General features: G+C 46.1%; 1 protein-coding gene across 5 annotated transcripts; it reads right to left on the reverse strand.

Annotated features, from left to right (window-relative positions):
* Positions 1–194: 194 nt before the first annotated feature.
* LOC118503436 lies at positions 195–25,428 on the reverse strand. Of its 5 annotated transcripts, none has more exons than XM_036036695.1 (8): positions 25,263–25,428; positions 14,077–15,854; positions 2,379–2,821; positions 1,696–2,305; positions 1,520–1,630; positions 1,212–1,451; positions 1,045–1,150; positions 195–977 (listed from the first exon to the last, which is right to left on the reverse strand). In XM_036036695.1, exons 2-8 carry the CDS (start codon positions 15,592–15,594, stop codon positions 658–660), a joined length of 3,348 nt encoding a protein of 1,115 aa, XP_035892588.1. In that variant the 5' UTR covers positions 15,595–15,854; positions 25,263–25,428; the 3' UTR covers positions 195–657. The 5 variants fall into 5 exon arrangements, with proteins under 5 accessions (XP_035892588.1, XP_035892586.1, XP_035892584.1 ...); XM_036036693.1 differs by lacking the exon at positions 25,263–25,428 and adding an exon at positions 24,996–25,243; XM_036036691.1 differs by lacking the exon at positions 25,263–25,428 and adding an exon at positions 24,992–25,243.
* Between the last annotated feature and the right edge of the window lie 518 nt (positions 25,429–25,946).

A 25,946-nucleotide genomic window follows, 5' to 3' on the forward strand; every position in this document is an offset into this window, starting at 1 on the left:
GTCGTTGATCTTCTGGGCATAAACCCGGGATATGAGGTCACCTATACTAAGCTGCCACTAGGAGGCTCCTTTCTCTTACAGGCGAGTCCCCTGGCGGCCTCCAACTCCGTCCATAGATTAATCCGCCCTAATGCCCACGCCTAGCCTCAACCAGTATGATATTATCAACTCGCAACGATACCATTGTTCCTCGCTTTAAATACTCTGACTTTACTCACTTTATTCACATTCCCGTTTACTGTGTGCGACGTTCGATGGTGTTCCGCTTCTTTTTTTCTCTTCTTTTTGGCGTACATCGTCTTATCACCACCATTCACGTACTCCCTACTTATGCACCTATGTACATCTCTTGTTCGCCTGTTCGCGATTCGAGCGTTTAAGTTAGCCATTGTCACTCGCCTACCCGAGGACGCACCCCTTAAACGGCACAGATTCCTAATGGGGACACAGAGAAAGAGAGATTGCATTCGACGCTAGTATGCTTAGCTATTGTTTCTTTGCCTATTTTACAGTATCTGTATGTGTGTGTGTGTGTGTGTGTGTGTGTGTGTGTCTTCGTTAAAATCAATGATGCGTGTGTCTCGTCGCTCTCCGCGCTGTACAAAGTGTGCTCGAGCTATTTACAAAACGGGCCGGAGCGCACATCAATCCGCTCGGCTACGGTATTTCCTCGACATACGTTGCCGGAAAGATGCCAATCTGGCCACGGAGCGCACCGAGCCACCAACCGTCCTCCTGCTTAATGTGCACCTCGAGTATGTCGCCGGGCTGCAGTTCCAGCTCGTCGTAAAGCTTTGGTGTGTAGTTAAATAGTGCACGGCAGCGGCCTAGGACTACCGGGTGGTTCGCGACGCCGTCCGGATGGTCAACGTTCGCTGGACCTCCGTTGGTTAGGGCCGGATGGTGACCGTTTTCCAGCAGTTGCTTCGGTGCCACGGAACAACGATCCTCGTCTTCGTCTTGGGAGGAAAATTCATCTACATTGAAATGGAGGCGATTAGTGGCAGAAGGTTGTCGGAAGGTATAGTTTGCAGGCTGACGTACCAAAGTCGGAATCGGGTTGATTGGAGACTCCATCGGCTACGCCTCGATCCCAGACTGGACTGTGATGATCGTCCGCCAGCGCTGATTTACCAGCCTTGCCTGTCGTCTGTAGAGCAAAAACAGGTATTAGAAATAGAGACATCGTCCCGGGGTCTAATTCAACTCACGTAATGTCCTTCATCTCCGCTGCACCCGTTCCGAGCGTATTTGTGCACAATGTGCTTGATGAGCGTATCGTTCTTGATGTCCATGCAACCCTGATCGGAACTCTCATCGGAACTGAGCACTGTAGTTTGACCGTTGCCCGTCGCAGATTCTAGGTTACCCTCCGGATCGTCCTGTTCGTGCTTTAGCCACAAAGGAACCTTTAACACGCTTGTCTGTAGGCCGGTGCGATCGCGTGTGATCTACACAGGTGATGAAGGAAAGTGAAAATTAATGTCCAGAGTTCTTGAGCAAAGGAGTCTGATCATACCTGTATGTGTTGTGCTAGAGGATGGCTGGAACGGGGCTTATGATCGAGTTCCAGCAGTGCCGATTGTAGCTTGTACCGCGCACCTTCCAGGTATGTGAGCATCGATCGTATCTAAAAGAGAGGATATCGCATGAAATTTACTCGATCTTCTACCTACAGCGCCCGATAACACCTACGTGATATAGCTTATCGGCAATGTTCTGATTGCTTTCACCGTTCTTGTCCAGCGTCTGCGAGAAGCCCTTCAGCCCGTTGCGCGATCGTCGCTCGCGGTCCAGATCTTGGCGGATCAGCTGCAGCAGCTTCACGAGCGACTGCTTTCGTCGCTCACGGTTCATGGCCAGGGTGGTGTGTTCACAGTAGAAATCGGGCAGTAGCTGCTCGCTGGGTCCTTCCGTCGCCCGCCGAATGTTCTTCAGCACGTCCAGATCTTTGGCCACGCTGCACAGGGCAACCTGCGGGCTGAGCCGGTCGATCGTTTTCGTCAGCAGCGGGCTCATCTCGGCCGACAGCTTCAGGTAATCGGTGACGTACGTTTTGAACTGTGCCAACCGTTGGCTTTCGAGTGTTTGCAGCATGGAGGACCCACGCAGCACCGACATTTCCCAGTCGACACGGGCCCGCTCGGCCCGGATGCAGAGCGTGTAGTACTCTACGTCCGCCTTCTTGACCGCTTCCTCGGCCTTCTTTCGTTTGCCCTCGAGCTTGTTGCTATCCTTTTCCGACACTTTCGCCTCCTTTTCGGTGGTCTTGTGCAGCAGGCCGATCGAGGGTGTTCGCTGAAGTCTGCAAGTAAACGAACAGGGTGAAGTGTATGAGTTCTGTGCGTTCTGTGCCATCCACCGATCGCACTACTTACTTCACATCGAGCATGGCATCCTGCAGCTTTTCATTCTCCCGGGCCGCGGCATGTGAACCTTTCTTCGCCTTAATCTCCGCCGTCCGCCATTCCGCCAGGATGCGGGCCGATTTGTCCACGTTGGTTTCGATCGTCTTGCGGGCCTTGTGTTGATTCTCGATGACGGCTTTCAGCGGTTTCACCACTTCCTCCGCGAGCGAGTTGGAGAACTGTCGGTGTACTTCGCTGCGTCCTTCCAGCTCGGTCGATACGGATCGCCACGAGTCGGCTATCGTACCCGGCAGATCGCGGCAGGCTTTGTTCAGTTTGTTGGCAATCTTTGAGAGCGATTTGGCGTACAGCTGTTCGATTTCGGTCCGCTCGTGCAGTATGGCGACCAGGTCCTTGCCAAAGTCACCGCCCTGCTTGACGAAGCGCCGTACCTCCTCGAAGCCATTCTGTCCCTGGAAGTAGACATTTGGGAAAAGCAAGAAAAGAGAGATAAGTGAAATATGCTTAAATGGTGTAAGTTATTTGTAATGTGAAATTATTGATTGTTTTTACTGAAAGCCGCGATAACCACGAGACTTTCTTCTTTATCCTCATTTATTCTCATTTCATTTAGATTTCTTTTTACTTCGGTTTTTAATTTATTTGTAGCATCTATCCTAGTGAATGGCACCTTCAGCAAGCCATGTTATAGTTGCTAAACAATATTAACGGTTTATTTTATAACTAATAATTTTTTGTTTAGTAAAGAACCTGTCCAGTCTTAAAGATGGAAGGGTTTGAGCCACAAAGACATGGCAAATATTATTGCATATCATTATCATTAAGTAAGACACGTCTAATACAGGCATATTCTGGACATTCAACAGTGCTGCAGGACTATATCACGGAGACCATATCACAGACTATCTTCTTCTTCTTTGGCCTAACGACCCCTTAGGTCGTGCCTGCCATTTCTGGCTTAGTAGACTTTTTGTTACCACGTGGTTGGATAGTCAGTCCTCTCTACGGGGAAACGGTCCGGACGGGATTTGAACCCCGGTCCTGCCATGTGAAGACCGACGCCGTTGTTGACTATACCAACAGGCCGCCCAACTACGACTATATCCTGAAGATATATTCTGTCTTCTTCTCAATCTCTGGTGCTAGGTAAAGCCATCCGTGACTCGGGAGTGGACTTTGGGGGACTTTCTTCCGTAATCCAGATATCTGGTATACGCTGATGACATATACATCATTGGTTTGAGGCTCTCCTATGTGGAAGAAGCTTAGCAAAGGATTGAGCGGGCGGCACTAAGCCTTAGGTTGAGCGGCCCTGCTAACAGGCACTGATGACAACAAGATTGATGTTGAGTTACGAGCAAGGGTGCTGACTGCCAATCGGCCATACTACAGTCTGAGGAAACAACGCTTGTCACGATGGCCGAAGCTAGGATTGTTTGGAACATTCATAGTCTCAGTACTCCCATACGCCTCTGAGACATGGACTCTATCCAAAACTGACGAAACCCTCTTAGAAGGATGCTTAGAAGGATGGTCCCGTATCAACTAGCTCAATAAACGATAGACGAGTTCAATAAGCTGTATACGGTGATCCCAACATCGTGTAGTGAATTAGACTCGCTAGGCTTCGATGGGCTGGTCATGTCATGAGAATGATACCGGGACGACCCGTCTAGATAGACCTTTAAGACCGTCCACACGGACAGAGAAGACCTTGAAGCAGTGAAGGGTCAATCTAGTAGCGCAAGGACCGGCCGCTCGGGGCCTCATCGGTTAGAGGTCCCTAGCCGGCGAGGGAAATCCTGTTGTTTCTCTCTAATATCACAATCAGAGGGCCCCTCAGCTGCCATTCCGCTCGTGGCCTTCAAATATCTTTACCCACTTGAGGCTTCCAATCGACCCTATTTGAGGACCCTGTCTAATCGCTCTTTAGCCACGACAGAGTAGCAACTGGTTCTCAAGACTCAGAAAATACTGAAAACTTCGCTAAGGTCCCAGCTGACTAGCCAAGGCCTTCTTGGGATCAGGGACAATATTGTTTTACAATGCTGTTTGTCCTTGTTGGAGCTAGAGTGCATAGTAAGGAACCGGGACCAACAGGCAACAGAAACAGGAGAAAGAGACAGAAAAGAAAAGAACACTGAGTTAAAGGGGAAAAAATAGTTAAGGATCAATAGAGGAAGATAAACTCGAATGGAACGCACACTGGGTAATGCCAAAGTCGAAATGGTCAAAAAGAGCATTGGAGTGTCGGAAATAAGCCAGTAGCGGGACACTAGAGCCAAAAGTTGTATGGCGTGCAGGAATCGAAGAGGAGCGATAAACATAGCTTGAGTCTGGGATCGTCTCATTTCCAGAGAGGGAATCTCCAAAATTTGGCACGTAGTTGAGTGGGGTGCTAGTTCAGCATAGTAGCGACCAAGAAGGCACCTTTACGCCATGCGAGTAAAGAGTTTTTGCACCTTCTCAACTTGGGCAATTAAAGTGGTGCCAGAGGGGTGCCCAAATTAAGCCGACCTTTAGCCGAATTTACCAAATTCGAGATGTGATCGTCAAGGAGAAGTTTAGCGTCAAGTGTCACTCGCAGGTCTCGAACTTGAGAGATATGACCAATCGAACGACCATTGAACTGGAGTAGTTGAACCGCCGGGGCAGGGAGGAACGAGAAAAGGACATAATAATATGTAGTAGCAAATAATTTACTTTCAAAAGTCTAAAGTGTAAATATCTTTAAACCCGTTAGAGAAAGCCTTATGTGATGAACCAGTCAAGACGCTTATAATTGAAGTTTTGCTCAGCAAAAAAATTATCTATTGCTCATCAAACACAACTAGAAGTCGTCTAAAAAACCATAAAATTGCATCACTCGATAAACATTGCCAGTTGTGCAACGCTTCCCGATCGATCCGGTCGGTCAATCGCAACCGGTCTTTCGCAGACCAAAAAAAAAAAAAAAAAAAGAACGTGCCACAATATCAGCGCGATGCGATGACGAAGACTACCCGTAGTGGACCGAATCATAATACCACCGACAACAAACACCCCATCCAAATGGACGGATGATAAACAAGTCCCATTGCAACCGCTGGCCAATAGCAACCTGCAACCTGCTGCAGATGGCAATTGGACAATGTTTTCCCATTAACAGGTGTTTCCGGTTCGGGAGGAAGAGTACCACCGTACCGTACCTTCCCAGCAATCATGTGCAAGTGACCCGCAGCACTTGTTTGTACGTGTGTGTGTGTGTGTTTGTGGATACACACGACTGGGACTGTTTATGTCTATTAATAAGCGGCCATATTAGCAAGGGTTGTTTTTACCCCTTTCCGATTGATGGTGACGCGTTGATGGTCCAATCTAATCTTCTCCCCTCGACCAGTTGCAGCAACCAAAACAGAAAAAATATTAAAATTCCTCTCCATAAAGACCGGTGGTGCAAACTAGTTGGGGTTTACTTACGCATCAACAACAGATAAATCGATGTTGGGGGATTTCTTCTTTCTTTTTTCAATCAGGAAACGATAAAGCAATGCGAAAGAAAGTAGCAGTGAATGGGGTTTGCAAACTGCAACTTTTCTAACGCGGAGGACACAGTCAGAAGAAGTTACCGATCGCTCGGCTTCCTTTAAAACTCATTTCCTGCAGCTTCCAGCCGGGTGCGGTGAATGCGTTCAAACACGTTTCACCGAGATCAGTTGCTCGGCTGTTTTCTTTTCGTGTCAGTTTATCACAATCAATCACAACCGCGCCGTCGTTAGTAGTGCGATGACGGATTGTAACTTGTGGTGGCATAAATTGCACCACTTCCACCACGTGGGGTGCCGTCAACACCCTCAAAAAGGAAAAGCGTCGTGGTCGTCGTCGTTGTACGATTAATTACCGGGCGATATGAGTTCGCATCTCTATAGGAATCAAATTTTTGGACTTCCTGTCTGGACACCGAACAAGTTTGGGTGAGGTCTGTATGAACAGCTCATTACATTCCCGGTGCGTATCGATTTGATCAACAGCAAAATGCTAATAATAATAATTCCCTTCACGATCGATCGCACTGATCGAAAAATGTGGTGCGAGCGCTAGTGACGATTGTGCTGATCGAGCGCACTTCCGGCGTTGCAGGCGTGCCACTTCCTCGTTGGCCTTTGAGGTTTGAAAAACGATGCGATGAAAACGTTTGGTGGCCGTGAGTTAATTAGTGGCGATAGGCCAGAGAGAGAGAGCGAGATTAATGAGTGTAATGTGTAAATTTCGAGTGAAGCAATTCAGTAGCATGCTGACGGAGAAGAAGTAAATTGGCGAAAAGGATTTCGAAAACGTAGATATGTAAACTACTTTTTGGAATATTGTTTTTTAACCAAAAAGGAAGTAAAAGATATTAAATATTAATTTAACTTGGTCCAAGACTGGTCCAAGCCTCTCCGTGATAGATGGACTGATATGGACTTCTTGTGCATTAGCGTCTCGAGGTGCATTTCTGAAATGTAATTCTGGCTTCCTGGAAGTAATACGGCCAGGGTCTTACTAATGAATAAAAAAAAGGATTTCTGGCTTCCTTGGAATAAATTACTTGTAATTGATTGAAGTACTCCAACACAAGGAGAGAAGGGTTCGGATAGGATTTGATACCAAGCTCTTCGTGTTGGCTTCGCTTTCACTATGCGATTCTTCACTATCAGCTTTCACTATCAGGGGTTTAATTTTTGAGTATTCAGGGTATTTGCGTCTCTGTTCTGCAATTTGACGACTTTGTTGTGACATACATTGTAGAGGTCAAGTTTTAAATGACTCTGGTGCCGAGTTGAATTTCTGTAAGATACATGTAGACTTCATCGACCAAGGGAAGTCATTCCCTGTTGGCAGTCCACAGCCTCTATCATTATGCTACATGGGCAGCCTCATAAAACGGACATCTGGGGTTTAATTTCCGATATTAGAGCCTCTATTCTGTCATTTGTTTCTATTATGTCTCCGGAGTCTCTATTCCATAATTTGACGATAATTTGAAGAGTAAACTGTTCATCAGGATCTTTAGGATTAAAATAAAGCTTTCGTGGGCATATCGATATATATGAATTGACTTTGTTAGTGACGTACATTTTATAGGTTAAGCTTTACATGACCCTGTTGCACAAGGCAAGTTAAATCCTGGACCTGGAGAGTCAACCCTTGTTGGCGGTCCACAGCCGCTATCACTATGCCACAGGGCCACCTCACAAGATGAACATCAGGGGTTTAATTTTGGGATACGCAGCGTATTAGTGTCTAAATTCTTTAATCTGATGACAATTCAACAATAGACTGTACATCAGACATTAGGATATAACACAAAAATGCTTTCAAGGGCCGTATTGAGATATCTGCAAAGAGTTTGTTGGTGGCGTATATTTGGGAGGTTTGGGAAGTTAAATCTTGTGGAGGTAAACATGTTGACTTCGTCGTCCTGGAGAGTCAAGGTTTGTTGGAGGTCCACAACCACGGATGCACAGCCAAATTGCGAGACTCTGGGGAGACCTAGAGATGTGGTGAACCTCATGTGCATTGGTCTTGTCCCAATAGAGTCTATTTTCCTGGATATCTAATCTATACTTAAAGAAAAAGTCCTCGTCGTAGAACACGATTTGACGTCCCACAAAGTTTGAGATCTTCTGTCTGAAAGAATTTTCTGTTACAGGAAAGTTAAGCCAAGGAATCTAGTAATGAAAGGCCTAGATCTCTTTATAGTGACTGCCATTACTGTGTTAGTGAAAATGTTGCAATGTCAAAGAAGAAGAAGAAGAAAATTTTGGAAAGACACATTTTATAATTTAATTGACCATAATTTAATTGACCAGCTTCAACAATTTTAACCTACTGCAAAGCTTGGGGCGGTCCCGTTGGCCGAGGCGACAGCGGCGCCGGTCTTCACACGGTAGGGCCGGGGTTCAAATCCCATCCAGACCGCTTCCCCGTACTTAAGGCTGACTACTTTTCTACGGGTAAAATTAAGTCACAGAAAGCCAGAAATGGCAGGCCGAGACCTCTCGAAGTTGTAGTGCCAAAGAAGAAGAAGAAGAAGCAAAAGTTTGCACTAGTCTGCAGGTCTCTTTGAAAGGACTTTAGGGCCATTTATTTGACATGCATGTTGTAGATTTGTTTCAGTTGTTATCGAATGACGAACAGTTAAAAATAATATTCCGTAAAGCTAAAAAACCAACAACCAACAACACACAAACATGACTAAAGACTTCCAGCTTCCACCTCGAACCACCCAGTAGTAACTATCGATAAATGATCGTACCAATCAACTCGCATAACAAATTATGCTTTTACCATTCCCAATCTGATAGTATAATCGTGTCGAGCACCATCCCACCAATAACGAGCCAAACAAACATGTTCATAGCCACAAAGATTGGTGATCTTGAAGGCAGGCAGAAGCACGTGTCCACGTGAGATGAAAACCCCCCATTGCCATCGTTAGACCGGTTGCACAGGTAGCAAACAAATTGCATTGAAACTCGATCTGTCAATTTGGGTTCGGTTACGACTTTGGCTGATCACATGGATCAGGCGAAACGAATATCCGACCCCATTAAGACATTATTAGCTCTACACACAGTATAATTATGGTTAAATATTTTGATAACGCATTAATATTTTCCAGAAATATTCCGTTCGAAATAAGCAAGAAAACGGATCGGCGAAACAACAGTGATTGAATTGGGATGGTAAACCGTAGCTTGATGAAGAGTATACCCTTTCGAAAAGTGTCTGTTATTTAAAAAAAGGTTGTCAACGAGCTTCGAAAGCTTTCTTCGTGATGGAGCAGACAAACAAAACAGAACAAAAGTTGAAAAACCCTATTAACATAGCGGGTCTGATTCAATTCACTGTCCGACTCAAACCGGCAAAATACAGTTCAATCTCGTTTTATTCTTTTCAACCAGTGCAATAAAATGGACGATGAATTATTAAACCGGTTAATGTTGTGATTCAGTATAGTGCTTTTGATTTTGAAAAAGTTTTTTATTGGCCATAAACTTGAATGAAAAAAAGGTAAATTTTGCAATAATACTACTGGAAATCTTCATAAATTAAGTGTAAAATTATTATGAGTTACATTTAAACGATCAGTAATGATCTCAATTTTTTCTTAAATTTTCTGTGAATTTAATTCAAGATTCAAATTCAAGTACGAGTATTGATCCTTTTTAAGAATATTTAAAGATTTTTTTTATCCATAAGATGTTTTAGTATTTTATTAATCATGATCTTGAATTTACTAATTTTTTCTTCGTAAAATTAATACAGGTTTTTTCAGTTGATAACGTAAAAGCATCGATCTTTTTCGTAAGCTCCGCAGATGAAATGGTAATCATAGCTAGTTGACAAGGAAACGGCTTCAATCAGCTTTTATGGTAAAGATTCCAGATGATATTGTAATCGAAGCCGATGATATTGTACATGGTCTGTCAGCGAGTCGATTTAGTGCGTAACTTACAGGTATAAACGCGGGATGTGAGATTGAGCTGTAAACGCCTTGCAGAAAATCGGTGGTGTACGAATAGCGATTTTACGTGAGGAACCAGTTTTTGGATATTTACGAATTGAGCTTAAAAAACAAATGCATGCAAAAATCCCAAAGCCCGTGTTTATGCCTGAAGGTTACGCACTTCCGCGAGCGCTGACAGGCCGTGTACAATATCATCGGCTCTGATTTCAAAATCTTCTGGCAACTTCACAATAAAAGGTAATTGAAGCCGTTTCCATGCCAACTAGCTATGATTGCCATTTCATCTAAGGAGCCTATGAAAAAGATAGATACTTTCACATTATCAACTAGAAATCTTGTCATATTTGAAAAAAAATGGACAATTGGTACATTGCTACTGCAGGGACCATAGGCGTATAGCACAAGTAAGTCAGTAATGTTTTATAAAACTTGCATTACATTTAGCAAAATATGTCCCCAAAAGAAAGTTGTAAAATAAATTTTCAACTCCTCGACGGACTTATTTATAGTTTGCACATAAATTAAATTGGCTGCACCATTCCTGACATGCGTTGTCATCTGATGGTTCGCTTTTATACGTTCAACATATCGTCAACGAGCTCGTAACACGCTTTGCCGTTTGGGCGATTCTTGATGCATCGCAGTTAATCGTGTAAATCGGACACAGCGAAAGCAGTGACGTCAATGATGCAGTTTGTTCCTCGACACCAACTTCACCCAACAGCTGTAACATTTGTATTCCAACCACTGTCCTACAGTTCTTAAAATATTGCTGAAACAAAATGCGTTGGGAAAGAAAACATCCACCAACCCAGATTGAAGTTTAATATGGGCCAGAACGAATTTCACCCCACCACAGCTCTTACCGTTCCACGCCAAAGTCCTCTTTAATACGTAGCAAATATAAAACCGACTCGAACGCAAAACCTGCTGCTGCACCGCGTCACTTTATGGCCTTGATCTGCGCCTGTTCTCTTCCCCGTTCCATTTCAGGACGATTCCCAAATGTCGCGACGACTTGATCGAAAGTTGTCGCGACCGCGTGTGTGCGACGACTATGCGCACGCGTCCACTCGCCGGGACAACTTTCCTGATAGTAGTGTGCGCTCCAACAACCTCGGGGGGATTGGTCTCGAACGCGGAAACCGGTAAGCCGCGCGCACCTAAAAGCCCGTATCGGATTCAAGGACGACCGTGGGAGATGTTTTTTTTTGCGAATTTTCTGGTGTGTTGATGGAGTTGAAACAAACAAAAAAACTTTCTTTTTTTGCTCGTGATTAAGCGCAACTTATTACGAAATTATTGGAAGTGGAAATCGAGACTGGGGCGAGAACTTCATGCGAGAAGAATTGATGTTTGAGCTCTTGTTTGGTGATGCTTCGAAGGCCAATATATTTTTTAAAATAAGGATAAACATCTGTTCGAATCAAAATTAAGTAAAAGCGAGAAAACATTTGAAGAATTGATCGCAAAAGTTTAAAAAACCCACGAAAAGTTCCTCGAACACTTGTGGTGAAGCTAGCCCTCAATAGATGGCGCTACCAGATGTCATTCTAGGTGGGACTGGAATGAAAACTAATCTTTCTTGTTCAAAATACCCTCAAAAGGTTCGTTCAATTGTTAAGTAACATTTAATCTTGTTTTATAATGATAATCAGAGCATAACTCCAAAGCTCCAAAGTAGGAACCGTTTGACACATTTTTCTTCGTACCCATCGCGATGACGATACGAACCTCTTAATTAGTGATCTTTCTTTCGCCACACACCGATTCGACCGATCAAGATGCACCTCTTGGAACGGGTTTTTTTTTTTTTTTTGCAGTAGCAGGTCGTTCATTTATCATCATGCAATCAATCCATGTGATCAATAGCTAACTCCCCATCGAACCGGACCATACGTCCAACCGGGTGGAGTTGTGAAAAAGGGTTGTGCAAAATGGAATTTCAAACCGATCGTCTTCAAACAACCGTTGGGCAATGGTGGCAGGTAGCGCCAGCCGCCGGTGCCAACACTAATTGATTTGATTTTGTTTGAGCAGCGAGCGTGAAAATTGAGTATGAAAGGGATACAATCATAACTATTAATCATGTTCACACGAATAGGATCAAAAGGAAGTAAACCGCATCTAAACTATGTTCCTTAGGGCAAAGTAAAAGTGAAACTTTCATTGCAATATCGTTCGTTCATTCAAACTTTGTAACCAATAGGGAATAATCCCACATGTGGTGATGTTCAATTGCTAATAACTCGTTCAATATTGTTTGTCAACATAGTGATACATATCATTAAAAGGCCTGGCCAATAAGATAAAAATATGCGAAGAAGCGTCCCTCGTTATCACTTCACACTGCTCGATATCACATTATCAGCTGTGCCTGATGTTCCTGTTAGCACACCCATAATGCTCCAGGCGTCTCTAATTGAAGAGTTGTTGTAGACAAGAGTAAAATATACAACTTGACTGCAAAAAATAATTAAATTATGAAAATCATTGGCGAATTACACAATTTTTTTAAATTTGCTTGCGATAAACAATTTCAATCTTCAATTATCACTGGTTTGTTTAAATAGAACATTGCGAAAATGCAAAGGAATTCTTAGGAACAAAAACAAACCAAGACATAAAACTAAATTCCAGAAGAAGATGATTTTTTGCTTTATTCATAAAGGCTTTGGGTCTCTGATACCTCATTCGCCTCTTAGAAGGAGAATAATGAATCAATCGCAACAATGCATATTTTTGAGGTCTAAAGACCGTCGGACAAGGAATATTCTCTCAACGTCCTCCTACGTTATCTTAACTTAAGTTTCGATTGCGATTTCGAACTGGCAAACAATTCAAAATTCAAATAGTAGTAGTAGTTTTCGTCCCACAAGTCAATAAAGTGTCAAAAAATTAAAATCGGTGAACAAAATTTAACTTTCGAAGAGTTTCTTAGTTTTTCTGAGGATTTAAGTTCTCACGCGATCTCAAACCGTTAAAATTTCACAAACACTCATGAAAACCTGAAATTTAGTGCTTTGAAATCACCCCGGGGCCCAATTCCTAGATGACTGACCCAAGGCGAAAGATGTATATACCGATTAACTTGTTATTTATTATTGTTAACAAAAGTCTATGAAGAGGCTTAGCAATGTATCTGAAAACTAACATTAAGGGGAAAGATTCTGAAGAGGAAGCATGAAGACGGGAACGAAAAGTTGATAAAGGACCATGATAGTCATATGTAGATGTTGAGATGACCTCTGAGAAGAGGACCAGTCTGGCCGGAACGCGTAAAGCTTGTTAGGATGTGGAGAGAAGGTCTTACTCGATGCTGTTAGACAGAAGTCCAGCGATAAAAGAAGATTGGGAATGAGAATTACGGGTTTTCAGGACTTCAAGGCCTACTGAGCGACAGCAAAAAGGATATGTGGGAACTATCGCATAAGGGCAAATGGCGAATCGTGGCGTATCGCACTGAACCCGCTCTATCCTAGGCAATTGCCGTCACTCCAACAGGACATCAAACAACACAACCATATCCTATATGATCACGGATATTAGACGAGAAAAGAGTAATGAGACCTAGCATACGGTTAGTTTTGCCGAGAATAAATTCCACATGATCGTTAAATGTAAGTTTCGTATCTAGCTAAACATCTTTACATGAAGTAATGGAATTCCCTTCGTAGTACATCATTGCTTGAATGAAATGACTATTATAAATAAGAGAAAAAAGTTGCATATGGTAGTTCGAAAAATTGCCTTCTTGGGAATGTATAGAAATGGCAGAAAAAATGGCTCCTAAACATCGACTTGAAGCCATGCTAGAATGTTGAAAACAGTACAAAAATTCAACAGTAAAGAAGCGGATTAAGTACAATGCTCCGAGATGCATAGATTCGAAACAAATCTTAACTCTAGATGATTATTTTCTACGTTGATAATCTTCCGATAGCTGACCGTTAAATGTATGTCACGAACAGATGCACGAGGAGAAGCTTTAAGGTTCAGAGATCACTAAGTTTTGCGATAAAAGATAATCCGATTCTAAACCTTTTCATCGGACCATTTTTATCACCGTTCGAGATGATACAGGACTCAATTTCCCAAGGTTTTCCCAAGTTCCAAGCTATTCCAGGCATTGTATACCACTTGTTTGACGCACGGACATAGCGAAAACAAACGCAAAGCAACCAAGCCACACCTGAACTAACTCCCGAACATTACCTCCAGTATCTCTGCGTTGGCACTCTTCCGGTGCATCGTCCGCGCACCTTCCCGGTCCTCCGACGACAGCGTCCGCTCCCGCTGCACGACACTCGAATCCGGCGTCGTCACCAGCGTACCCTCCACCTCCTGACGCGAATCTTGATCACTCGCCGTAAGATCGCTGCTGGTACGCTTCACCTTGCTACCTCCTCCCGTCCCACCGGCCGACTCCAGCCCAACACGCTGCATGGCGGCATGTTTCTGTACCACCTCCCGGATGCGGCCTTGCTCCTCCCCGATCCAGCTCTTGAACCCGCTCCACTTCTTCGTGATCTTGGCCTTCCGCCGGTCGAAGTCGATCAGATGCTTCCCGGATACGCTCCGGTTCTTCATCAGCGTCAGCCGACGCTCGGATGGGTGCAGCTGCTTGCGGTGCTCACAGTACTCATCACTATCCGGAAGCGGTGACCCAAGCCCCACCGTCGACTGATTGATTTGGCGCGTCAGCTCGTCCAGCTCGTCCATCGAAACGGCGAGCTGATTTGCGCCGGGTCCAGCATCGGCCAGACTCTGGAAGCTGGCCGACTTCAGATCAAACTCCTCCTCCTGCGTGGAGTTGTTCGAGGAGGACGAATCGCGGCGACATCCCGGCGCGGGCACATCGTACCGAGCGTCGTCAGGACTGGGCAGATTTTGGTACAGATGGCTATCGTCGCTCACGAGCGATAGACTGATCTCGTTCAGGACGTGATGCGAGCGGGTCAAATCGTACGTCGATTCACCGTGCGGCTTCCGGATACCGTCCGACCGGGTACTGCGCGGAAAGTCGTAGATACTCTCCACCGCCGGACTGTTCGGTACGGACAGCGTGATGGCACCACCCCCGTTGGCCGGACTGCTGGCGGACATGTTCAACGATGGTGCTTTCGCAAGCGATAGCCGCATCTCGGCCCGCTGGCTGTGGTGATGATGGTGGAGGTGCAGGTTGTGTGCTGACTTAGAACGACTCTTCTCCAGCATTCCGCCACCACCACCGGCACTCTGTCGAACGTTCTCGTCCTGAAAGCTGCGGCAGTTGTTGTTGCTTTCCGGCAGGAACGTAAACTTGATCTCACCAAAGTTCGGCAGCGAGCTGTTCGCGTCCACAAACACATCGTTCTCACTGTCTTCCGAGGTGGACGGTGTCGCTACCGACCGAGCCCGATGCTCGATCGACGGCACGTGCGGTAGCGGCAGCTGTTCCACCGACGAGTCCGTATCGAAGTCGAACTTCATCGTCTTGGAGATAAGGACCGGTGCACCGATCTCGGGCCGGAAGTCATCCGACCGGTTCCCGCACATGTCGTAGCTATCGGACAGCGGTTCCGCCACGCCACCCTTCCGGCCGGGCGTTTTCCGCAGGAAGCGCGTACCGATCACGCCCGAGTAGCGCTTGGTCAGCTTGTCGAACAGATTGGACGACGATTTGCCGTGCTGCTTGCCGCTGGCCATGGTGGCCGCAGCCACGTGCTGCACATCGTAGTTTCTTTTCATCATCTTCGCGCCGGCCACACATACGGCGACTCGCAATCCTTTCCGCAGTAACACTTACTCACTTGCTATGGTTTCGATTAAACTTTTCCGTTTCACAACGTTTTCATTTTCTTCCGTTCCCACTCACACGTCGTCGTCGGTTCGGTTTCGTTTTCCACACTCGACACCCGCGTTTCACATTTTCCTTTGGCCGAACGTCTTCCTTCCTTCTTACGTTAAACTTTTTCACGTCTTCTTCTCCTCGGTTTGCGGTACGATAGTAGCTATCAATCAGGGGAAAACAATTTCACTTTTATTTACTAACTAATCCACGCACCTTGTCTGGCTGGCACGTCTCTCGAAGCGGTCGGATCGTCGGGCTCGATTGGAGGATCGGATTGCAATGGGAGATGGCTAATAAAACTGACCGAAAAAGGTGGACACAATAAACACACCGACTCCGAAGAACAGACAGAAACGCGTGAAAAGCTGTGCTTATTGTCGTCGTCCAAAATGGCCGAGGTCTCATCGACGCGTGGAGGCCTGCGCAATGCCGTAGAACGCAGCGATGCATCAACAATGAGGCTGATCTGTTCATTAGACGAGCAAAATAAACATACGGCAACGTGATGCAGACTGCCCCTCCACGGGAGAGAAACATCCAGCGTGGAAAGGTTAAAATTTGGCCAATGATTTATCGACCACCAACGGACACCAACCACAGTGCAGAGGGTCTCCCGCGTGCCACCAGACCACCGTTGCAAGATGGAAAGTGGCTGATCCGTGGATTAATTTTTGCACGATAATATGGACCTTCAGTGAGCAGTAAGCTTCGTCGACGTCGTACTGATAGTAAAGCTGGTCCAGAAAGCAGAGGACGTTGACCACGGAGCCGTTGGATGAAAGCGAAATTATAAACTTATAAGTTGGCGAAAATTAAAACTTTGCTTGGAGGGCGTTTAAAAACACGGGGGGAGGAATAAGATTGATGGGATGAAAGTGAAATTGTTCGGCAGCGGTGGACAAACTGACGTGACGGAGGTCGGAGACCACCATTATGGCGCAAAGTTCAGACTCTCAGCAAAACAAGCAAATAATTAGCAGCTTGCCATAACCGGGGCGCTAGTTTGGGCAATGTAAAAGAATGATCAATTCTGACGGACCTGCGCGAACGAAACGACGATGGCCACGGGAAGTTCAAAAGGCCCCGAACACTGAGACACTTGGACGATTTCTCACGATAATAATCCGACCGATCGCCATGGCATTGCCACATCGCACCAACAATTCGGCAATAGATCACTATCCTATCGGCGTGCCTAGGGAAAATAGTAGTGCACCAAACACCGCCGACACCACCAATTAGTGATCCGGCCCCCGCTCTCCATCGGCCGGATACCATGTGTACCCGAAATCTGTCACAAAATCTGATGACCTCCACCGGCATAAAGCTAACGCTGCCAATCGTTTCACACACTTGTCCCGCGCGTCCGCCTGTATTGCGCCACCGGTGCCCGACAATCGGTCCATAAAGCACTGTGGTTGGCGGGGTTTTTGCGCACACTCCGGACCACGCTTCTGCGCAAGGTGCGAGTGTACAAAGTCACGTCGGTGCGGAGAGTCCCACGAAAATAGACGCACATGACACTGTGTACCAAGCCCGGTTTTTTGTTGGTGGTCATTCCCGCACGAGGGAACTGTTATTTTTGGCTGTCCGCCGTTCGGCCCTGTGCTCCACCACAGTTCATGCGCCCCCCACGGTAGGTGAGGATGGTTTAAATTCCATAATTACGGCCACGCTTCCAGCTGGGGTTACTTTTGTTTTGGCTGGCTGGGGTAATGATCGTCCGAGATAATACTGGAGGGTCTCACTGCTTGTGGCTGGTGGCCCTTGGCATAGCTCCCTTGATCTACGACCAGTTTGAGCAGGTGGCTTTTGGACCAGAATTTGGCTCAGCTCGAGTGCAGCCAGCGAAGCCCACTACACCTACGGGATTATGATGGATCACCATCACGGTCAGTTGCCGTTAAGCTGAAGCTGATGGTGAAGCTGCTGCTGAAGCTGGTGCTGTATCTGGCCCTGCTGGATGTAGTGGCGGATCAGGTTGAAGCACAGCACACAGTAGGTGAACACTTCGAACGCCACGCACAGCAGAATATGGATGATTTCCAGTCGATAGCCCATCGGTGCTTCGTGACACGGGTACACCAAGCGAGTGTAAGAACGAGATCGAGCCGACCACACCACCACAAAAATCGACCAAACGAACGCTGAACGAACGCGTCGACGCACACCCGGTACCGGTTGGATACTGATGAAACGTATCCAAAACCCTCTAACGCAAACAGGAGATGCGTCCGCTTCTGCTAGATCTTCTAATGCTCTTGTCAAACGAAATGTCAAAGCGTATGGGAGCGTATGGGAGACGACCTCCCCGGCGGTGTCGGCTCTCAGAATGCGGGATGCCGGTTTGATGGGTTCTACCCAGTGCTAGGGCACACCGTGAGACGATCGCCGCAGAACGCAAGACGACTCTGACAGCAGGAGATCATCCGGCTTAAGTAAGGAACGACTGTTGCTTCCCAGCAGCCACAGGTCTTAACATCGAAATACCAGACTTTGTGCCAAGTCACTCGTTGGCACAAGAGCACCAGAACGATCGCTTTCTCTCGCTCCACGGAAAGAACGAAACCGAGCATTGAGCAATAGAGAAATAGAAGAAAAAAACGGGTCCACAAAGGCATTTTAAATCTTCAGATTTATGGTAATGCATAACGCATGGGGCCACCCTCCCGAGTCGGCTGCCTCATTTACCTTCTGCCCTGCATTCGGTTCGCTGGCGCTCCTGTGAAAGTGCTGTGTGTTGTGTTGTTCAAGGTGCGAGAAAGAGAGAGAGAGAGAGAGAAAAGAACACGGTTTTCATTCATTTTCGATCGTCCAATAGAGAGTCTTCCCCAAAAGGTGCTACTTCAACGGTTTGTTGAAGTGTGAGTGGATGTACAGTAAAGTGGTTCAGCTTTTTCATGGAACAACTCGAAAGCGTTCCTTCGCTTGTTTTTGGAGGTTTTCCAATTTCGTCCGCGAGTGCCGCCCGTTCCGTGCCGTAAATCGCGAGTCACCGAGAAAGATTAAAAATAAAACATGTGCTGACTTCGACGCCATGATTTCTTCCTTCTGTCGTCGGACACTGGATGCCTAGGCCGATCGAGCGGTGATTGATGTACCGATGACAAATTCAATCACATGAGAATGCTTAAGAGCGGTGGCGCTCTTATCTCGTTGATGAGGTGCAGAAGACACCTTCACAAGCTCCACAACGGTGCGAATAACATCGATCAATGTTTCTTGTTTTTGCTTTGCTTCGGTCTCTACTGTCCTCCTAATCATCATGATCCGTTTTAACCCGCTCATTAACCCGGGTTTGGAAAGCAAACGTAGATCCTTGTGTGCTGGTAAAACGAGCTATGTATCGCCTAAAACTCATCAAAGTTTCGTAAATATTTCCTACCGACACGGACATCAATCACGATCGACCCAACCGAACCGCCATTTAACCGAAACCGATCCATTAAATAACCCATTCGTCTGGGCCACACGAATTAATTTATCGGATTCATCGGGCGTATCAGAGGAAAAATTTCGTACCAAATTCCATTCTTGCGATGACTTCATTTTTAGCCGTGTTTCGTTGACGTGATGCACCTGCCAGATGTGACCATGTTTTGAAGCGCAACGCCACGCCAACGCAACGCCAACGGAACCCGGTGTGATCAGGATTGGAAACATTTCATCGGCAATGTATCGAAACGAGGAAGGTTAGTTGGAAATTTTGTGTCTGAGATTTTGTTGGATAAGGAGAGGGACATGACCGAATATTGTTGCAAAGAAGTGTGATGGTCATAATCTCTTCCAATACTTTAAATACAGAACGAATGCTGGCATTTTGACAATAAAAAGGTCATCTTTTCAAGGGATGGATTCATTTTTAATTTAAGCTTGGGCAATTTTTTGGACGTTCAATAACACAAGCTTAGATTACATTAACATTGTATATGAATTGCGATTTGAGTGATCGCTTTCATTAAATAACGTCAAGAATCAATTTTCTTTTAGAAGCCCGTTTTGGAGATCATCGACCAAAGACAGTCAAGATTCATGTAATTAGTCCTAGCTTAACAATGAATATCTTAGGACTTTTGTGAGCTAGTTACTAGCTTTAAAAGTGGATAAAATCAACTAAAAAGAATCAAAAATAGTAAACTAATAAACAGTGCTCATCAGCATCAACTTCATCTCATTTAAGATCTTCTTCATCTTATTCTCTTTGTAAAGATATATCACGGTTCGGGGAGGAAGTCTAGCTTCTTGGGCCCTTCGATACCACTCCGCGATTGTGGGACTCGATCTTCTTTAGATATCCGGACCGGCTGCTAAAGGCCGTATGTCCATCAGTTAAGTCCTCTTATGATCCCCAAGATCACCTCTTATGATCCTCAATTCCTCTTAGATTCTTCCAGGGTTCTTCTAGCACAATTTTCTCTAGAATTCATCCTTAGCTATTTAACCTCTAGAATTCATTTAGCTTTACAACCTAGGCTAGTTCTCGGCTATTCAACTACGTGTTATTATCAAGTCTAGTAAGCCAGAAATGGCAGGCATGGCCATGGCAGGTTGGGCCAAGAAGAGAGCGAAAGAGAGCTGACTACTGGATAAGCGTGACTTCTCAAACTCTTCTGCTAGTTCTAATACAATCTCTACTCTCTTGCTTCTGATATTGTTGGGACACCTCTCCAAATCAGACGCTAAAGACTGGACTCTGTTGGCTTTATCCATTTGAAATGGATATCATACAAAACCAGAATATATTCATTTTGCCAATATACAGTTCATCTTCGAAGACATCTTCCATCACCTTCAACCGGCATTACTCAAAACCATCTCAGACTGTATGGCATCAGCGAATGAAATTAAAAACCGTGGCGTACTTGTGGCCACAATTCGCTCGGATATTACTAAACAATCATGTTGACGCATTACGGTGCTTATAATAAAGTGCGCGGCAGTGATGAGATGCCGGCAGTACAATCAGGGAGCTCGCACTCACTCACTCACCATCCCACACAGCAGCTAATGATGCAATGTCTAACTTGGTTCCCTGAGTTTCAGATGTTGTTGTTTTCCTTTCTCCATCAACATGCCGTCCATTCCATTCCCTGGGAGCAGCAGCAGTCCGGATCGTTCGGTGGGAAAACTTCACTTCACCAAGAACATTTGCCTGCTGTGGAACAGCACGGAACAGCGTCGGTTCAGATGCCGGCACGGTGCAGTATCGGGAATGTACACGCGTAAAGACGGATTTAGGGATGGATTCGCGGATACGCTACAAAAAAACATCTGGCCGTGTGATGAAAATTAACGTTTTGCCTTCCCATTTGCCGTTCTGTCGCTTTCCATCGCTTTTCTTACCCTCATTTCCCGGGAGTTCCGGGATGCGTCCCACCCAGGAATGCGTCAATGCGAGTACGCGAGCATGAATAATGTACCGGCTTTTTGTTTTCGCCATTCAATAATTCATTTAAGGAACAGTTTCTTCATTTACTAGAACGGAAAACTGTGGGGAAAAAAACCAATCCCAAGTGTTTCTGAGATTCTCATTAGATGCGCGCTCTGTATCGTTTTCATCGATGCTTCGGTTCGCATTCCCGTTAGGCGTTATTTTCGAGTAACGCTTCACTGGTGCTACCCATATCTAATGTTCTATTGAATATTGGTACTCTCCTTGGAAACCTCGCAGAACGAAGAAACGCATGAACGCAAATTAATTGCCACCGCCCAAAAAAACCTTTAAGCGAACCCAGCTCCACATAATTGCAAATTAGTTGGAAAGCCTTTCAGGCGGTAAGTTTCCCATCCACAAAAGGATCGTGCCAATAGTAAGTGGTAGAAATTGTTGTACCTAAAAACCCACCCCAAAAGAAGGTCGCTAGTGTTATTAAATACTATTTTCACTGCATTTTTAAACTGCATTTAATTTTACATTTTCTTCAACGCCACCTAATATCACCCTCTAGAGCTCCTCGCAGAAGGTTTGAAACCCCTGCAAAATCGATCGCGTTCATCTGAACGCTCAAAACGGCAACCTTGGTCCGCTTGGAGTCGGATGCCGCGTTGCAGGTGAGAGTTTGACCTCGAATCGGCTCGAATTAATGGGCGGTGGTTGTTGGTTGGCAATCCGTACCACCTCCCAAGCGCGAAACAAAGCATTGCCGCCCGAACGAGGAAAGAGTGCAGCAGAGCGGGCGATCATCATCAAAGGTAAATTTAGTTAAGTACGGTGAAAAATGGAAGCATGATCGCGTTTCTATTTGCCCAGCCCGGATAAAGGCCGATGAAAGGGAGATGATTAATAATGCAAACATACGTCGGCGGGATCGATTCGTTGGCGGCCGTGGGTTTGGAAAATTGGAGAATCGACAGCAGCCGGAATGCCGAAGCGTCTAGTCTAGTGTTTGTACGCATCGCGCCCGCGTCGATGTGTAAGCTCCAATAATAAGATCAGCCGCCAAAAAAGGGAAACATAATAGAGAGTTTACATCAAAACAGCATCAAGCGCGCTCGGGGAGAGTTTGGGATGTGATAATGATGGGGCACGGGCAGGGCCAGGGTAGGTAATTAGTTGGCCGGTTAAGCGTTTCTCGATTTCCACCCGGGAGATTTTGAGATTCTCGCGAGTGGCTGGGCAAGAATCGAACGCCGAGATGGCTTCGGTACCTTCGGGCATTGCTAGAAAAGAACAGAACCAAACACCCTTCGGAGATGTTTTCGAGGCCATTGTAATGATCAATATCCGGGAAGCTTGAAATGGAAAATGCAATCACGTCAAGCCTCCAGACCCAGGGCGGGAATCATCCGGTGCGTTCCCGAATCAAGTCGCCATGGGCATAATGGGTTTCTTCGCTTCGCTTTTGTTCTATTCTGTAGCTCGCTGTGGTAAATCCACAAAACAGTTAAGTGGGTTCTTGAGAGGAGTTTTGGAGTTAAAAGAAGCAGTTTTTGTTTTCTAACACCTTACTGATGAATTTAAGCGAGTGGATGGTGTTTATCTAATAGAAAAATACCTCCAAGCCTACGCAAAACAAGGAGATACCGTAAGTCCGTGATAAGAGACAGTTCTTTTAAGGCTGAAAACATCGTTGAATGGATATCTAAACCTTGACAGATGATCTTTCGGAACGGTTTTGGGAAGAGGATCATTTGTCGCTTAACGCACAACAAACGTCTCGTAACGCTGTAATGTCCCCAAACGTTATCTTGAATTTATTCTGGTGTTCGGGACCTTATTATCAATATCTGGGGCGGGCCGGTGATAGATACCACAGTGGCGCCGGTCTTCACATGGCAGCACCGGAGTTCAAGTTTCATCTGGGCCGTTCCCCCATAGTGAGAACTGACTGTCCAACTTTGCGGTATTAATAAGTCTGGTAAGCCAAAAATGAAACCCATGTCCTAAAAGGTCGTTAGGCCAAGAAAGAAGAAAAATACCTTAATATACCATTTAAAAACAGAACAGTTGTCTATAAAGGCTACCTTAAGTGAGGTTATTCATTCGTGATCCTTGCCATAAGAATGTCAAGTTTTCAAAGATCAACGACAGAGATATCACTACGCAGCAAGATTGATCTTCAAGACCCAACACAGAGCACATGTCACGAAAGCACTAATCCCATCCATCTAACAATCGTCCAATATCAATGTCTCGCACATCATGCTACGATCATTCTAGCAATTAGTCTGTACGTGGACAAATCGGTTCCAAAGCATAGACTCCACCATACCATCCCACCCCGGTGCGATGTTTCGCGAAATCGCTTTGCCATAGCTAATCTGCTTCCCTCGTGTTCATTACTATCCCGTGAGGTAATCGAAACCAATTTAACGAAAGTTTGAACGCAGAATGTACTCTGGGAGAAGGCAAAAGAGGGGGGGAGGGGAGGGAGTAGCAAAGGAGCCAACCAACCAAACACTAGGCAAAAAGGCCAGGAATTAACGACTCTTTTCCTTGCACTCGGTAACACCACCATTGGGGAGTTGTTCAATCCAATCGTATTCGCGACCGTAGCTGATGAGGCTTTCCAAACGTTCCCGGCCGGTCAGCCGGTGGGTAAAGGTTTTCGGCCTGACATCTAATTTACGTCGTCCAGCAATTGGAACGTTGGCCCGGTTTAACGGGCATGATGATCCACCATTTGGGTCCGGCTGGTTGCGTTATACGGGGGAAAAGCTGATTAGTGAGGGGGAGCTGGCGGTTTGCTGGCCACTAATCCTTCTACTGAGTTACGTTCGATTAGACATAAGGAGGGCTGAAGACTCGGTTGGACAGGGCTGCTTATCGTGCTACGGTTCTTCAGCTCGTGTAACGGAACACCTCAGGAGTACTATTACTCGTGTCTAGCACACCGGCTAGCATGTGTTCCGGTGTTTTGTCGGAGCCACGACAGCCCCAACTACAGGTGTTTGTCTAGATAGATACAGACACATGAAAGATAACATCAGGTTCAAGGGGAGCTGGTGAAGATAAACCTACCCACACAGTCTCACTCTCTGTCCCGCTTTGTGTGACATATGGCAAAACAAGACACTTTAAACTCTACCTCCCCGCGGTGCGGATGATTTAGCGCGACTAACACGAGCAGGAGGTTAAAATTAGCACTGGATATGTCCTTCGCACTGTCACAGGTTTACCACCACCACACAGGTCGCTAGCTAACATGCATTACGTGCGATGGTTGTTTGGATGTAGTAACTAGACCCGTAAGAGCATGCTACAGTGTATCGTTATCTGTTAGTCGTAACGATGGTTGAGGTCTAGTTCTAGCGCAAGTCACAACCAACACGGGTTCTGATCGGTTTAGCTGACCGAACCGATTGTTTTTCGTTTAGTCGCGTCCTAAATCGCCTCCTAAATCTGTACGTGCCTGGACGGCAAGAAAGCCCAACTTTGTAGTTGATCTATCGCTACATTTCTGGAGTCTCTACTCAGACATACAGAGAACCAAGCTGGCGCTACATTCTCGACAAGAGGACATCCGACCGGTAATCGTATGTGGAGCAATCAGAAGCAAATCTTTTTTCCAAATTCCCCAAACCTGTCCAGGTCGCTCACATCACACCGCCCATTGCGTTGTTCGGCCTCATCGACACCGTTTCGCTAATGAAGTCCCCCTCGAGATTGCCCACGACAGGAGAAGCTGGGCTGATGATATTTGATGATAAAGCGAAGACTCAGTGTCAGTGTGACGCAAAACCTCGCCAAACAGCTCCATTTTCTTCCATCCGACCGACCCCGACACACTCCAACCGACCGAGATGAGAGCGGGATGCGGCAAAATTATTACACGACACACAAAATTAAAATCTTACACACAGTATCGCACTACGTCAATTTACACACTCCAGTAGGCGCACAGTCTTCTAGCGGACACTGGAAACAAAAAAACACACACCACTATCTTTGTGAGATAAAGATTCGCTGTTTTTTCGCTCTGAGGCTGCGTCAGTTTGCAGTTGTGATAAAAAGCGATAATTAAGATGATTCCTTTTTTTTTGCAGAAGGATTTTTCGCTCCTCTTTGCTAATACACTCGCGCAAAAGCTACAAACACTCACACACACACACACACACACACACACACACACACACACAGAAACGAACGGGCGCGCACGTATAGAATCGCCGAAACACGTGCCGAGGTCTCTTCGTAGGTTCTTCTTGTCGAGCCGGTGCGCTGACAGTGAATGATGCCCGGATGAACCTGTAACCGAGCGCCGAGTGCCAGAGCGAACGGCCGAAAAAGCACGAATGGCGCCACCGCACGCTGCGCATCCTGCGTGCGGGCCAGATAGAACGAGTGATCGCCGTTAGTGTGCACACTGGCCTTAGCGCTCGCGGTGGTCAAAACTCAATTCCGGAGGCGATAAAATCTACTGCGGCTTTTAGCTCACACCTCGATGGAGCTTGTCATCCCGAAACGTCACCACAAACACCTCTCACCAATAGTGGTAACTATAGCAACAGCTAGTTTGAAGTTTATGAAGTTGCATCACAACCCATAGTGCCAGCCAGTAGGCGATATAGAACACGACCGGGAAACCGGTATGCGAGCATTCCCGGTACGCACAATGTGCGTCCTAGGTTGGGGAAAAACACGTTGTGAAGTCAGCCACCGACACACACAGCTATCCAGCGTACCAGGCCGTCGATTGCATAAGCAACGCGGGGCAACATTTAATCCAATTTCGGCACACTGCTTGCTGTAACGGCAGCGCCAAGACTGGATGGCGACCGTCACCCAGTTTTGCGAACAGGACCAGACCGT

This window comes from Anopheles stephensi, chromosome 2 (assembly GCF_013141755.1).
Source record: "Anopheles stephensi strain Indian chromosome 2, UCI_ANSTEP_V1.0, whole genome shotgun sequence".
Classification (NCBI taxonomy): Eukaryota; Metazoa; Arthropoda; class Insecta; order Diptera; family Culicidae; genus Anopheles; species Anopheles stephensi.

Excerpts from the sequence above, each read along its gene's own strand:
- LOC118503436 (XM_036036695.1), bottom strand. The coding sequence starts at position 15,594 with ATGATGAAAAGAAACTACGATGTGCAGCACGTGGCTGCGGCCACCATG. Across the intron at positions 1,631-1,695 it reads TTGCCGATAAGCTATATCAC|ATACGATCGATGCTCACATA; the intron begins GTAGGTGTTATC and ends CCTCTCTTTTAG. Across the intron at positions 1,151-1,211 it reads GCGGAGATGAAGGACATTAC|ACGACAGGCAAGGCTGGTAA; the intron begins GTGAGTTGAATT and ends TTTGCTCTACAG.